This window comes from Charadrius vociferus, unplaced genomic scaffold (assembly GCF_000708025.1).
Source record: "Charadrius vociferus isolate BGI_N301 unplaced genomic scaffold, ASM70802v2 scaffold163, whole genome shotgun sequence".
NCBI lineage: Eukaryota > Metazoa > Chordata > Aves > Charadriiformes > Charadriidae > Charadrius > Charadrius vociferus.
In genome coordinates, this window is record NW_009648332.1 from 3846458 (window position 1) to 3860740 (window position 14283).

The following is a 14283-nucleotide window of genomic DNA, read 5'->3' on the forward strand; positions in this document are numbered from 1 at the left end:
CCCTACAGTTTTTAGAATCAAAATCTCATGATGGGATGAGAGGGACCACAAGGTTGTGGCATCACAGAAATGTGAAACCGTGCACTGGGCCGAAACCTGTCTGGACAGTCAGATGCAGAAGGGCCTGAACAAGACTCATGCTGTACCACAAATGGGGTAAGAAGTTGGAGGCTGCAACACCCTATCAATGACAGCTCCAGGAATGAGGTATAGGACATGAAGTAGGACGCTGCTGAAATCCAAATTTGTATGCTTGTCTGTAGGCAGAGGCTGAGCATCAGGACACCTTCCAGTAGGCGACGGATTACAAAGAAGGTTATCAGTGCTGGCTACAGGCACGCAATTGCCACTGAGCTGCACACAAAGGTTGCTGGACTCCCAATGCATCCAGCAAGAGCAACTACCCTTTAGGAAGAGAAAAGATTAGATGGTGAGTGGCATTAAGGATGTACAGGTGTAGAAAATGGTGGTAAATCCCCCTCTCCATACATTCTTGTGTAGAACGACATAACATGACTAGACGTTAACCCCTCCTAACCGTAAGTCAAATTAAGACAACACCCTAAGTTTCAAAGCATTTCAATTGAACCTCTGAAGTTTTCTGGAAGCAAAGGAGAAGGAATGAAAAGACTTAATGCCTGGCAAGACCTCCATGCAGTAGATATCCCAAAAGGAACTCTTCCCTCTGCAAAGGGTCTCTCACTTGAAAAGCAGATGGAAAACAGGTCGGCTTGATTATGTATGCAGTCTCCTCACTCAAGTCAGTTAGAAAAATGCCAAAAGCAGAGAAGATTGAGAGACAGGTTCTGAATGGATGGAGTCTGAAGAGGCAGTTTGTTTCATCAGTATAAGGCCTGCACACCAACTGAGTCAGCAGAAGATATAGAGAGGAAAAAGATGGGGGAGTGCTGAGGTTATACACTCCCATGGGCAGCAGATCCAAATACTCATCTGACCATCTCAGGTTGACCATTCCCAGAAGACAAATTGAAGATCTTGCAGGGCTCTTCTGGCTGTAGAGAGAAGCACCTGCATGCTAGGAAATCAGTGATGATGGATCAGCTCTTCAACAGAGAAAGGGCAAGAACTTCCTGGCTCACCAAGGCTGAGAAGCAGCTACTGCAGGCAGGTCAAATAATCCTGGTCACAAATTTATTAAATGCCATCTTAAAGCCAAGAAGAAACTCCTGATGCAGCGTTGATAAAAAAAGTAAAGCCTTGTGAAAAGAGACAGCAGGAGCTAGGCCAATTTCAAAACCCTTCAGACTGGTTTTGCACCGGTCACGTATGTTCTTGTAGAAGTTGTCTAGCAGGAGCAGCACTGGGGAGAAAGGCAGGGGCGACAGCCACAGCACAGCCACGCTGCTCCTTGGCACTGCGGAAGGGCAGGTCTTGAGTAGCAGGGAACAGATGAAAGTTGGGGAAGTCAGCCTCAGAGCCCTGACAGGTATCTCTCCACGCGCTGTCTAATACTGCCCCAAAAGGCCCTGCCTCAGCTGGAAGATAGCGCATTGTTAGTGGACACTGCTGCCCATCTCCCAGAGTTTTACTGGAACTCTCTCATTCCTTTCCTCCCCTTTCTCCTTGTCCGCCTTGGGCTAAAAGGAAAGGAAAGAAAAGAAAAAGGGTTAGGGACAGAAGCAGCTCTGCATGAGTGCTGAAGCATGGGGTCTGTGCTTCTAGAGGGAGGGCAGAACAAGGAAAAAAAACAGACGACACTCTAGGTAGGTAGTAAGGGTGGACGGTCATCATATAGAGGGTTCCACCAACACAGCCGTTTCACCTGGCTGTTCCCCAGTAGACAGTTGTCTAAACACAGATGATATAAAGGATGGAAAGAAAGTCTCAGACTAGAAGGTCAGCAGATGCTAAAAACCTCAAAAATAACCTTATATCTGGAAGTCATAATTCTGGAGGTGTAGGTATGCTTGTGCTGTTGAGGAAAACCATACTGCTAATCCTTCTTCACCAGACTTGACAGGAAGGTGATGTTATTTACTCGAACCAAGCAGTTAAAACTGTGAAGAATAAACTAAGTATGCATTAAAGGCATTTAATACACTTCAGAACAAGCTCAGGAGTGAAACTGCTGAAGTTAATTAGAAAGCTCTTTCCCAGCACAAGGGTCATGCCTACTTGCTTTCTGCCTATTTGCCCCAACACTCATTTCAATTGCTTTTTTCCAATAATCAAGAAATCAAAATTCTTTTGTTCGCCGGCACAGAGTATGCACCAGACGACTGCAGAGAGGCGATAAAGAAAATGACGGATGCAAATTTGACCGTCTTCCTCAGCATTTAGAATAGACATCAAGCCATACCAAACGCATTTTAGAAATCCGGCATTAAGACACTCACTACTATTTCTGTGTTCCCTCCCCCACAGTGCTAATGAATTTAGTTCAGATGCTTAATGCAAATTCTCATTTAGATAATCAATATTTGGGGATTGTCTTGAATCTGCAGCCCTTAGAATAGGATATGCAACACTGAAATTAGGTTTCTCTCTGCTCAAGAACAGAATACACTTCAGGAAATAAGAAGCTATAAAAATAACTAGGCCACCAAATTAAGATCAACTTATGAAAGGCTTTAATGACATTCAGAGCCATATATCTAGTCTTTAAAAATAATTCTAGATTTTAGGTTTAAAAGAGTCTGAAACAGGTCTGTTTTTCATGTCTTAATATTTTATTCTCTGCATGCAACTGAGGGTACCAGAGAAAGATTATAACCAAGATTTGAAACATGTTCTGTATTCCATCTGATTCACAGAAATAATTCTTTTTTTCAGCTCTAACACACATTATTTTAGACTTCTGCTTTTCTGGGCACTTGACTTTCAGCTGCAGTTGTACTACTCTATCTGACCATGCTTTCCTCACTGCAACATGAACATGAAATACAAAGAAATAACTACCATACAAGTCTCCAATTTGCTTAATTTGGTATTATTTTTCAGACAAAGGAAGTCCAGCAGAGTACTCTGCTACATAGATTTTTTTCCTATTTTAGCTAACACCAAGTCTTGTGCTATCAAGGAAGTCCAGCGCAGAAAAACGCAGTGTTCCTTACAGAGATTCCCTATACAGCCAATTTGAGGGGCACTACTAAATATGGTTTTTAAATGCAATCAAACCAAATGCCAGAATTATATTCACCTTGTAAATGGTAAACACCACGGTACATAAGTTTAGGAAAAAAATCTACTCCGAAGGATTTTGTTAATTCTCATCTACTACTGGAGCAAAGCAACTGCTGCTAACACTCAGCCTAGTCTAACAAGATCTGTACCAAATAAATGATCAGAGATCAGTGACTGGTTACCACTGCTTTACAGAGAATTACTAAAAAACCCTTCCAAGTCAACAAGGGAATAAACTACCTCTACAAGGTATTTTTCTCTTAAACCCTGTTATTAGGTGGACTTATGCCATGAGGCATAAGTGTTTACATACTTTCTAAACAGTTTATGAGTCTTATCTAACATAATCCCTACATTCTCTAATCCTATCTGTTTAATGTATTTTAAGTGGGGAAAACTGCTGTCACCAGTAATATCTCAAAATGGAAGGCACTTCCAAAGCGCAATCAGTGAATTGGACATCAAATGTAGAAGTAGTTTATGCCCAGATTAGACTTTCAGTCATTTAGAATCAGGTAACTTAATGCTGGGTTTCACAGTAAGCTATATTTATCTGCATATGGGTTGTATTTTTTCTTCCAGTAGGAAATACTTTTGGTACAAAATTCCTAGAGAAAACATATACAACACACTGGTAGCCTTTATATGTAAAATTTTCAGTGAATGCATGTTCTATCTGCAGCATCCAAACATAAGTAGCTGTGAACTATTTCCTTAAAATAAAAATATTTTTCCCCGTAACAAAGCAGTGCAATTTTACTAATATCTCTGCCATTTCCAGCCCAAGTCTTTCAAATGCAGACTTAACCATGCAACCGTTACCTATTGTCATGAACTGTAAAGGCCTTTCTCCCATAATTAGATTTAACCATTAATCCTGGTTTTGCTTTATGTCTTACCATTACGATGAGCTTTCCGAGTCCCCTGCCTTGACCCCAAGATGGACACCATGACCTCTCGCTTATCTACTCTATCAAGCATCAAAACCTCCCGTTAAAACACATAAAGCTGAGCTGTTGCCCGCTGCAAACACTAGGCCAGTATTAGAAGAGGTCTGTTCACTACGGAAAGCTTAAATAGTGTTTTCCTGCTACTGCACACTTGCCATCAGATTCAAGAGCATCCCTCCTGGAGGGCTGTACTGTTGGGGAACATGATCATACCCGGCTTCCTCCCCTCCTGCCGCACAGGGACACCACCACAGCATGCAACTAATGGCTTCTTTCTGCTCCTGAGGATATAGACCACCTCCGTCCACCCGTTTCAGAACGGTTACTGATTCTAGGTGCTGAAATTAAGGGTGCTTAATTAGCCCCCCAAAGTTTCAGGAAACAAGAAGCATGCAACCTCTGAACAGCACATCCCAGACAAACATCAGTTCAGTCCCACCATTCAATGAACATGTTTGGTTAGCGAACAGCTGGGTCTTTGCTTTTTACAGCAGCACCTTTTCAGCACATGCTGATAAACTGCTCGTTATACAGGAAAGATAAGAAATAATTTTTATAGAGGGCAGACAATACCAACTCATAGCATGGACATACTTCTGGACCAGAAGGAGTTCATGGTAGCTTGCTCAGAGCACAGGCAGAGCATCCACCCCAGATTAGGAATTTATGGGTTTCTATGAAGAAATACTGCATTGAACACTGCTCACATGGAAGATTTTTTCCCATACTCTCATAATGCTGCATTATTTCCGACTCTGCCTTTTGTTAGGTTTTGATTCTTGGATCGTATGGTTGAATATCCAAAGAGTGAGGAATGGACAATCCTTAACTTCTAGAGGACTGCAGGTAAAACAGTATTTCTTTCTCTCCTAACATGTGACAACACACAGATGCTGCTGCTTTGAGTCAATAGCTTTCCTGTCCTGGATTTTCACTCCGATCATCAATATTTATATTATGCTTAAAATGCCACAATTATTTCTGAACTGCAGTTCTAACCTAAGTCTGTATCAGTCCTATTATAAATACCTGAAATTAAAATGAAAGATGTAAATCTCTGTGCAAAATCTTAAAGGAATTGTAAATTCAAAAGGAGCAATTTAAGAACAGAGTTGCTTTTTGGGCAGAGGAGCAGTGAAGTTCCTGATTATGCATGCAAAGAACATCAAATTGTACCACACAGCAGGAAAGAATATGCAAACTCCATCATAAGTTAAGTGATGCACAGAAATCCTGTATCAATATTCTGCTTTACAGTGCGCCTGGATCATTCTAAGATACAAAAGATGATTTGAGATCCAAAGATTTCAGATACTGATCATTTGAAGATTGAGATGTGAATTCCTGTGTAGACTATAGAAACAAAAAATCTAATTCTTAAGAGCTCAGCTAAGGCCATCAAATCAATTAAAATTACAAACAACATCTCCCACACACAAACTATGTTAACAAGAAGAACTCACTCGGCCAGCAGCAGTTACAGTGTCTGATGGACACTAGGCTGACAGGACAAAAATTCAGCATTTCTCAAAATGTTTTGATGAATTCAAGCCCTCATCTTCCAAGTCAGGAAGGTATTTACCACTGGCTTTCTTAGGACAAAATAAGAAATAAAGAGCATCTGCAACATGGTACAGCTTAGCATTACTCGTAAGCGCCCAAACTCACATCCATCTGAAGCCATAGTCTTCCTCCATGAAGTCACCTCCCTTCATCTAACGCTGCTCTAAAATGTTTATGCCATTTAGGTTTTTTTAACTCAAGTTCCTTTTCATTTTTTGAGAGCAGCTGATTAAACCTGAACAACTGGGTTGTTGGACGAAATATGCTGTAGCTATGAAATGGTACAGCAGGGACCAGTTTCACTGTTAATTTAAAATGCTAGAATTAATTAGGTAGTGTAAATGAAGAATTTAATAAGCACACTTTACAACCACAAGTTCTGCTTTTATTAAACACCCCTGCCAAATGAAGGCAACTATCTTCAGTCTGTTTTTCCTTGTCTCGCTCCCTTAAAATCTCTGCAGTGAAAAACCCCATTTTTTCCTATTGCAACCCCTCCCCCATAATTAAAATGTATGCCTGACTTCCATCTCCTCTTTCAAGTCATTAGCATCTTTTAAAAATGCTACTGTATATCCTGCCTGTTCTGAGAAGCTACCAAACAAAACCGAAGTTTACAATTTTGGTTTTGAATACCAAATTAAAGGCTGTCTTAGAAGCTGTCATTCCTATTCAGCTCAGCACAGTGTACTACCAAATTAGCATATTTTTTTTAGTAAAGGAATATGCTTGTTTAAACATGTGTCTTTCCAAAGCGAGGGGTAACATCACGAATCAATTTTCTCAAAAAACCCTACTACTGTTCTAAGACTACAAAAAAACTTGGAGCAGTTGATTATTCCTGACATATACTGTTTAATCCATTTTAAAATTACTAAAAGTTTGGATCATAAATTCTCTCAAAGGGATCCTCTGTGTTTAACAGATTTTGTTTAGCTTTGAACTCCTTGAAAAAAAAAAAGTATTCTGGGAGCCTAAACGCTATTTCACAAAATCCGTGCAATTATTTGGCCAGACAGGGGAAATTGAATCTTTTACACAAACCAATTCAATCCTATCTAGCTTCAGAAATACATTCAAGAGCTTCTAATATGGTTTTGCCAGGGTAACTACTTAATGACAACTTGGTTTATGACCTTTTCTGTTTTTCCTCTGCGGTTATCTTTTTATTCTGTCTTTCCTTGATTTACTTGATATTTTACCTTAGCAGGAAGGAGACAAACTTACTATCTATGAAGGCAACCTGTATTTTTAGCAGAAAGAGCTCCAACATTTGTTTAGAGGCATACTACAAAAGCACACACTTAGCTGAGATTATAAACACAGTATTTTGAACAAAACCAATGAAAAATCCAAAAGCAGACAAAAACTGTTTCATCAGTTCAGCGAGAATAGCTTAAGAAGGTACTGTTTTTTCTGCAAGACAGCTTTCATTGTCAAAAATCTGCATTGATTTTTAATAAGAAAAAAGCAGAGAACCCCTGAAAGGCCCAACATTCTTGTAACAGCTTACTGGCATACTTCCACCCCTCCCCTCCCAAAAAAACATAAAACCCCAGAAAGCCTAATGAAGAACACACTTACATGACAATCCGGAAAGATGAGCTCAATATGACCTCAGTACATTTCCATTTTGCTACTCTCAATGTTCTAAGAACCTTTAAAAATATGGACTGCTTCTGGCTGAGGACTGCATTCGATTTACTAACCCTGAATTCAACGTAAAGAATGAACACTCATCCTAAAATTTAGTAATGTTGCACAACGCCTTGATAACAGGCCTGAAAAAGCTTGGCAGATTAAATTTTGTTTTCAAAAATGGCACAGAGGCTTTGGAAGACAATTCTTCTTTTGCAAATTTGGTTCTTTCGTCCTTGTATCACTTTTTAAAACAACATGTAGCTTCTTCAATCACTTAGGGGTGATTTCCTCAAAGCATCTTTAAGTTTTTTTTTTAAGGAATGGTTCCTTTAAAATTACTTTACTGATCATAAAAATTTATGCATTTTGTATTGAAAGAAAAAGCACAGGCATAAGAACTACCCATGAACATATCAGAAGATCATATAGCAAATTTCTCATATCTTCAAATACAGAGACAAAAGCCTGGAGATGCAATGAAACAAAGAGAATACTGTCCCTAGCCGATGAAGTAATGGCTCTCCGTCCAAGGACGGCCAATTCTCTATGAAAACAACACTGAATATCCGAAGTCTTGAAATTATATCCCAAGGAAATCACCATGAATCTGAAGGACATGGGAAGCAAAAAAGCTCATGACACACAGGACATGCCATGATCAAAAGTCAAGCCAGGCACACTAGACTCCTGCAGATGAGGGTTCGGTATTCACTTCTGTCTGAAATCACTCAAGTAACCTCCAATTTAATTTCTCAGATCGTCTTCAGACTAAAAGAAAAAAAAAAACACCACAACACTCTGGGGCTAAACTGGTCCAGTGGCAGATATCAAAGGTGGTATGCCACACAGGGCCACTGGGCCAGCTATGCTTATAAAAGAAGAGGACTTCAGTTATTTGCATGGAAACTTTGAGTGAGAGGTTAAAACGATTTGTTTTTCTTTAAGTAGAGAAAAAAAATAAATAAAAGTCAATTCCATTTTTCAGTCTTCTTCCTTTTAATACCCCTGAAGCTGTGTCCCAGTCAGAAGATATGCTGAAATAGATACATCATGGTCAACGTGCTAAAGAAAGCTCTGCTGGACTACACTTGGGAGGACTTGAGCTGCCCTGCAGCTACTGCCATTTGTTATGTGCCTTGCGTTCAGCCAGAACATTGCTGTATGTCAGGAAGTAAATAAAAAAGAAGCATTGCATGTTTAAAAGCACTAAGCAGATCATCCTAATGCTGCCAATACGATGGCTGCCAGGCTGTTACGGAAGCAGGTATGACGATTTGTATTTTAATTCCTCATCTTTGCACGGTGCCTCTCTCCACAGAGCGCACACCCAAGCTGCCAGGAGTGCGTCTGAGAGGAGACGGCTCCTTTTCTGGAACCTTTTCCTCCCCAAGGCTGCTGCTCTGTGCTAAACATAACAGTGCTGGTGATGCACTGAACAGCAGTGAAATTTCAGCTGTTCCCCACCTACGGTGCGAGTAGACACACAACCTATAAAACTAACCAATAAAGCAAGCTATAAAAGCTGATTGTTCACCCCACTGTCTTCTTGTGCATCAGTGAATTCCTGGCAGCGAGGATACGGAGTATGCTCAGTGCATCTGCACCCCTCCACACCTCCTTTTGCCCAGGGTGCAGGCATCTCTCTCCTCTTTGAGGCAGTATCTGTAATGGGAGGCTTCTCTTATTCTGAAGGCACCTACACCAACGGGTGTCACTTCATGTGGAAAAGGATTATGGAAAATTAAAATGTTTTCAGGGAACAGAGTTCATTAAGCACTATCCCCAAATGTCCAAATGAAGTCCAAAGCAGTGGCTCACAGCTACAGACCACTGCTGTTCCAGAATCCCCCAAATGAAGTCCACAGCAGTGGCTCCCAGCTACAGACCACTGCTGTTCCAGAATGCTGTGGTAAATAAGCTCTGATGGGCATGTAGAACCATCTTGACCTTACTGTGCTGTTAATACGCAAAAATTTGATGAAGGTATGGTGGGGTTCAGAAGAAAGAGTCAGAATTAGGAATGGTCAGTTGGCTCAAGCCATTTAGACTACCCTCCCACAACTTAATTCAGCATTAAATAAAAGCCAGAACAATCAGGAAAGTAATGCCATCATCTGAGCTCTGCTGCAAGAAGCTACATGGTGCTACACACATGCAGACTGGCCACGTTCATACATTCATCGGTACTCAGATCTGTATGGAGGCTGAAAGACGATGGGCTTCTCCGACAGCTGTTCGAGATCCACTATGCATCACAAAACTAAAGGTTTGCCACCTGAAGTTTACACCACTGTATTTGCCATATTCCCTGTGCTAAGCACTTGCAATATAAGCACCAAGGTTTTGCTGACCCCAACTGTGAATTGACCCTGATAAATACAGAAGTCAGCCATACAAAACGCTTACCTGTAATTTTGTCTCTCACGAGCTTGCAGGATTCGATTTCACCAATGCTCCCAAAGAGACTCCGGAACTCCTCCTGGGTCATGTTCTGGGGTAAATAGTTGACTATGAGGTTGGTTTTGCTGTCATCTGTAGCAGCCCCCGTCTGCATGGGGGAAGGGCAGTTTCTACTGTTGCTGGAGGGTCCATTGGTTGTATTGGAAGTAGGGCCATTCGACACCTGAGGCTCCATGGTGCTAATTATCTACATCAAAAATAAGAGAAGGGGGAAAAAACCCTTAAGTTTCATAGATACAATAGCTATTTTTAAAGATACTTACAAACGAATGAGTAGGTAGCATTCATGGCCAATTTAGATACTTCAACAAAAAAACCCGGCTTGATTCCTCTGTTATTGTTGCAAAGTAGGTCATGCTAGTCTTTGGCTGTGAGCATATACTAAGATGCAGTTAAAAAAAATAATATCTTTTTTGTTAATGCGAAGCTGATTTCTGCTTTCATCACACAGCCATTTTCACAAATGTAAATTTAAACCACATAAATTTAATTATAATTTAAGGTAATAATCATAATTAAAATTATAGTTTCATTAAATCAGATGAAGTATGTGTATGGCTCTATATGAAAAGGTAAAATATTTTACCTATTTAATAACTGTATCACAGAGTGCAATGACAACAACATTAACCACGCACAGTCAATCTCCAACGTGTCATCATTCAGATTTCCTGCAATTAATAACCTCAGTGTCCCAAGACATACCATTTACTGGTTCCAGTGATGACCTATATTCTCCAGTTATATTTTTCACTAACGAACTGACACTTCTTTAAATAATAAAGCCCTGGATTTGCAATCTTCAGAGATACAAAGGTCTTCAGATATTTACTGGAATCGAAAAGGTTTAATCAAAGAAAGGCTTATCAGGCACAGGTGCAGGCTGGAATTTTAACAAGCACCATTTACCTTGAAACCCGAAACTCCAATTTTCACAGAAGAGACTCAAATAGACCTTTCCAAAAAATGACAAATAAGAATCCAGCCTGGCAAAGTGCATGCAGGACAGTAGCCCCATTGTCACCACTGCCACCAGTCATGTGAGTAAAGCTGCCTGCATGTTTATCTGCAGGCTGATGACCGAAGAATGCAAGTTTTCATCCGAAAACTGCACAGGCAGACAAAGGAAACAGAAAAATGTGAAACCTGGGTACATCAAGCCTTTTCTGTATAGGTATTTGCCTCTCCTACACTTCCAGCCTGTCTTCTCTGTCACCAGTGCTGACATGGGAAGGACATCACTTTAGTCTCAAATCGGGATAAATTTAAGCAATGCAAATGGTGGCTTTTGCTGTCTACTATGAAGTTTGAGATGTTCAGCTTCACCAGCATCTCTTACCAAAGAGCATCCCTTGCATGGGCTCAGCCTCCCTCCATCAAAGACTCGAAGAGTCAACAACACAAACTGCAGTCCTGGGCAAGGGACTCCCCTGTCCCAGGACAGGGACAAGCGTGGGGAGAACCGAGGGCTGAGACACCACATGCTCTGAACCTTGTGTTCATCTGATCCTGCAATTATTGTAATTACTCAAGACTTAAATTTGCTGTCTTTTTAAAAATCTAGGGAGGTACATGTTGTGACAAATTAGGCCTGTAATTCAGGAGGATGGGGGGGGACACCAAAAAAAAGGGTGTATGTTCTAAAATTAACTACATGAGGGTGGTTCAGACTAAATAGGTTATATTTTGGTTTGTTTTTTTTTTTTTTAATTGAAATGCTCCAGTGTTAGTTTAATGCCTCATTTAAGCAATAACCCTCCTTTTTTATCAATGGAAATAAAGTTTTGAATTACCATTATTTTTGATTATCAAACCCAGGAATAGCTACTTGGTTTAACCATTTTCACGTAAAAAGAAACCTTGTCACATCGCGCTTAACAAAAAGGCCTTAAACCACACAGCAGAATAATTTTGAGAATAAACTCCACGAAAACAGTACCTTCTTGAAAGAAACTGGCACATCCAAACCAGAATCCCTCTGCCAGCTTTCCCAGCCACACGGCGCCCAGCACTGCTGACATCCTCCACCAAGCTGTACCAGCCCCATACACTCCTTCAAGACCTTCCTTTTTACCCAGTATCAGCCATACTTCCTTTTTGTAATCTGATTTACCCTACATGTACTTACTATGTACTAAATGCTTCAGATGCTGCTAAATCTGTTTGCCTCAGGATTCCAACTGGAGGATCATCCATTGAGCTCTGCTCCTCCATCACCCCTCAAACGCCAACACCAACCCTAAGCTCTGCCGCAGGGTCAGGGGTTGGCACCTCACAGCCAACGCACTTCAGCTGAGCACCAGGTGCTCATTTATGCTGTATCTGCACCAACTTGATAACATTTGGGGGGAAGAAATTCCAGTTCTGACAATGACTAGTCAGAAGATGGGTGAAGCAGCTGATGTGGTTAACTGCAGCTTTCCGTGTGCATTTCAATCATCTGACCGTATTGCTTCCAACATAAAAAAACCCCACAAGGTAAACTGTGATTTTAGGGGCTGATCCTGCCCTTCTAAAGCAGACAGGAATACCACGGCACTGGATTCAGTTACAGCAGAAACAGGACTTCAGCACAATGCACTGAGGAATCATCTATTATTAGCAACAGACAAAAGCTATCTACAGTTCCTCACCATAAACGATAACCCTGGATCTTTTAAAATCTGTGAAAGAAAACAAAATTTGGCACTGGCTGGTGTCCTACTTATGCATTTTGCACTCTTTAGTTACATTTTTCAGAACGCTTGCCTTCCACACCAAGAAAATAAATAGAATTCAACTCAGATATTTAACACATTCCGAACATCAAGAGTACACTGCTCTCAAGATCTGTTCTGGAGCAAGTAGATTTCCTCATCTAATATTTCACCAAAATATCTTGGCATAAACTAATGTTGCACCAGGTGCCAGGTTTTCTTCCTAGTTACTCTCACTCAACTTCAATTAGCTTGTCCTGATTTTTTCAATGGTAGAAGGGAAAAAATCAAGGCACTTATTTGCCCTTCAAATAACTGCAAAGTTGTAAGTTACTGAAAATCAATTTGCTATATAAAAAAGATAATAATTCTTCAGCATTTCCCTCTTTCCACAAAAAAGATAATTCTTCAGCATTTCCCTCTTTCCATTAAAAAGATTTCTCATACAATATTTCAGATGTAATTTTTTTACTGCATAATTTCAAGTCTCCATTTACAGAGTGATTTCTGTGCAAAAGCAGTTATGTACCAAATCTTGCATTCAAAGTTCTTCCAGGCACAAAGGACTACTACTTATTTTAGATGTACATACTGATTCACATCATTATTAAAGACTTCAATTACTAATGGTAACAAAAAGGTAAGTCCCAGCTCCCTCTCCAAACATTCCATCCTCTCCCCTACACGTCTAAAGCTCAAATGCACTGTCAGGAGTTCAGTGTGCATGCACTGGGACGTTTATTGCCGATGACTGTTTTCAATATTAACAAGTTGTTGATCCCACATCAGTCGGCACATCACATAGGAGTAACCTTATTTATCCAAAGAATAGATTTCAACATGCCATTTGCTTTTCTTTCCTACCCACACACTAAGATTTAGATTTTTAATTCGATACCTGTATCACAATATGAACATTTTTGAAATAGATACTCTAGTTTCCTGAGCACACAGTTAACTTTCATTATGTTTTAATTACCGATAATAACTTTTTTTAACATGAGACAGAATTGGGCTGCAATTCAGTTCTGCAAAAACATTGAAGGAGACTAAGCCTGCCTAACTCATGAAGGGCTTATTTGTATACAGGCAAAATAAATGTGGAAAATCCAACAGTGACTTAACCCCAACATTAGCTTCTTTTGAACGAAATATACTCTTATCCCTTGCAGATTAATATTACTCCTCTATACATGCTACTTAATTAACAGCACCTATGCTTTTACAGACTTTCTCTGACCCAATTTCAGCAGCTACTACCGGTCTTGAAATATTACAGTAAAAACATCACGTGTGATGACATTCACATGCTACTGGTACAAAGAGGCATTTTGGTTTTTTTTTTTGGCAACAACTTGCCAGACTCCCAGTGCTGCAACATCATGTTCTATACACACGATAACAGTATCTTTAAAGAAAAAGAAATTGCAGTTACTGTTGATAGACATTGATAATTTAGCCACCAATAATTTGAATATTCTATCTTTATAATGTAGAAAAAAAACACTATCTGTGACAATTTCAAGACTGCAATTTTGTAAGTTAAAGGCAACCCGTATTTCAAATTCGGGATGTATTTCAGACTGCTGCTTTTAAAAATGACTTCTTGGTGTACTATTTTTCTCAGTATGGTAATGTATCAGCAAAGTACGATGTATTTTAGTTTGACAGATTTCACAAAGAAATGCTTTGCTGCTCTGGAATATGCTCAGCATAAGCTTTGCCAGTGTTTTGCAAAACACTGCTTACCAAAAGGTTTGGTACAACCCCTCCTACAAAATATCAGCAACAAATATCCATTACAGCAACTCCTATGTTACAAGTAGTAC

The 14283-nt window shown here is 40.0% G+C and overlaps 1 protein-coding gene across 7 annotated transcripts in view; it reads right to left on the reverse strand.

Annotated features, from left to right (window-relative positions):
* The window catches only part of ELAVL4 (ELAV like neuron-specific RNA binding protein 4), a 66439-nt gene that overhangs the window by 34429 nt on the left and 17727 nt on the right, over positions 1-14283 (reverse strand). For 2 of the 7 annotated variants that reach the window (XM_009884629.1, XM_009884630.1), the window contains exon 2: positions 9705-9945. In XM_009884629.1, coding sequence (XP_009882931.1) covers positions 9705-9945 — 241 coding nt within the window. Of the gene's footprint in view, positions 1-9704; positions 9946-14283 lie in introns of those variants that run through there. The other 5 variants (XM_009884636.1, XM_009884635.1, XM_009884632.1 and 2 more) reach the window with 3 other exon arrangements.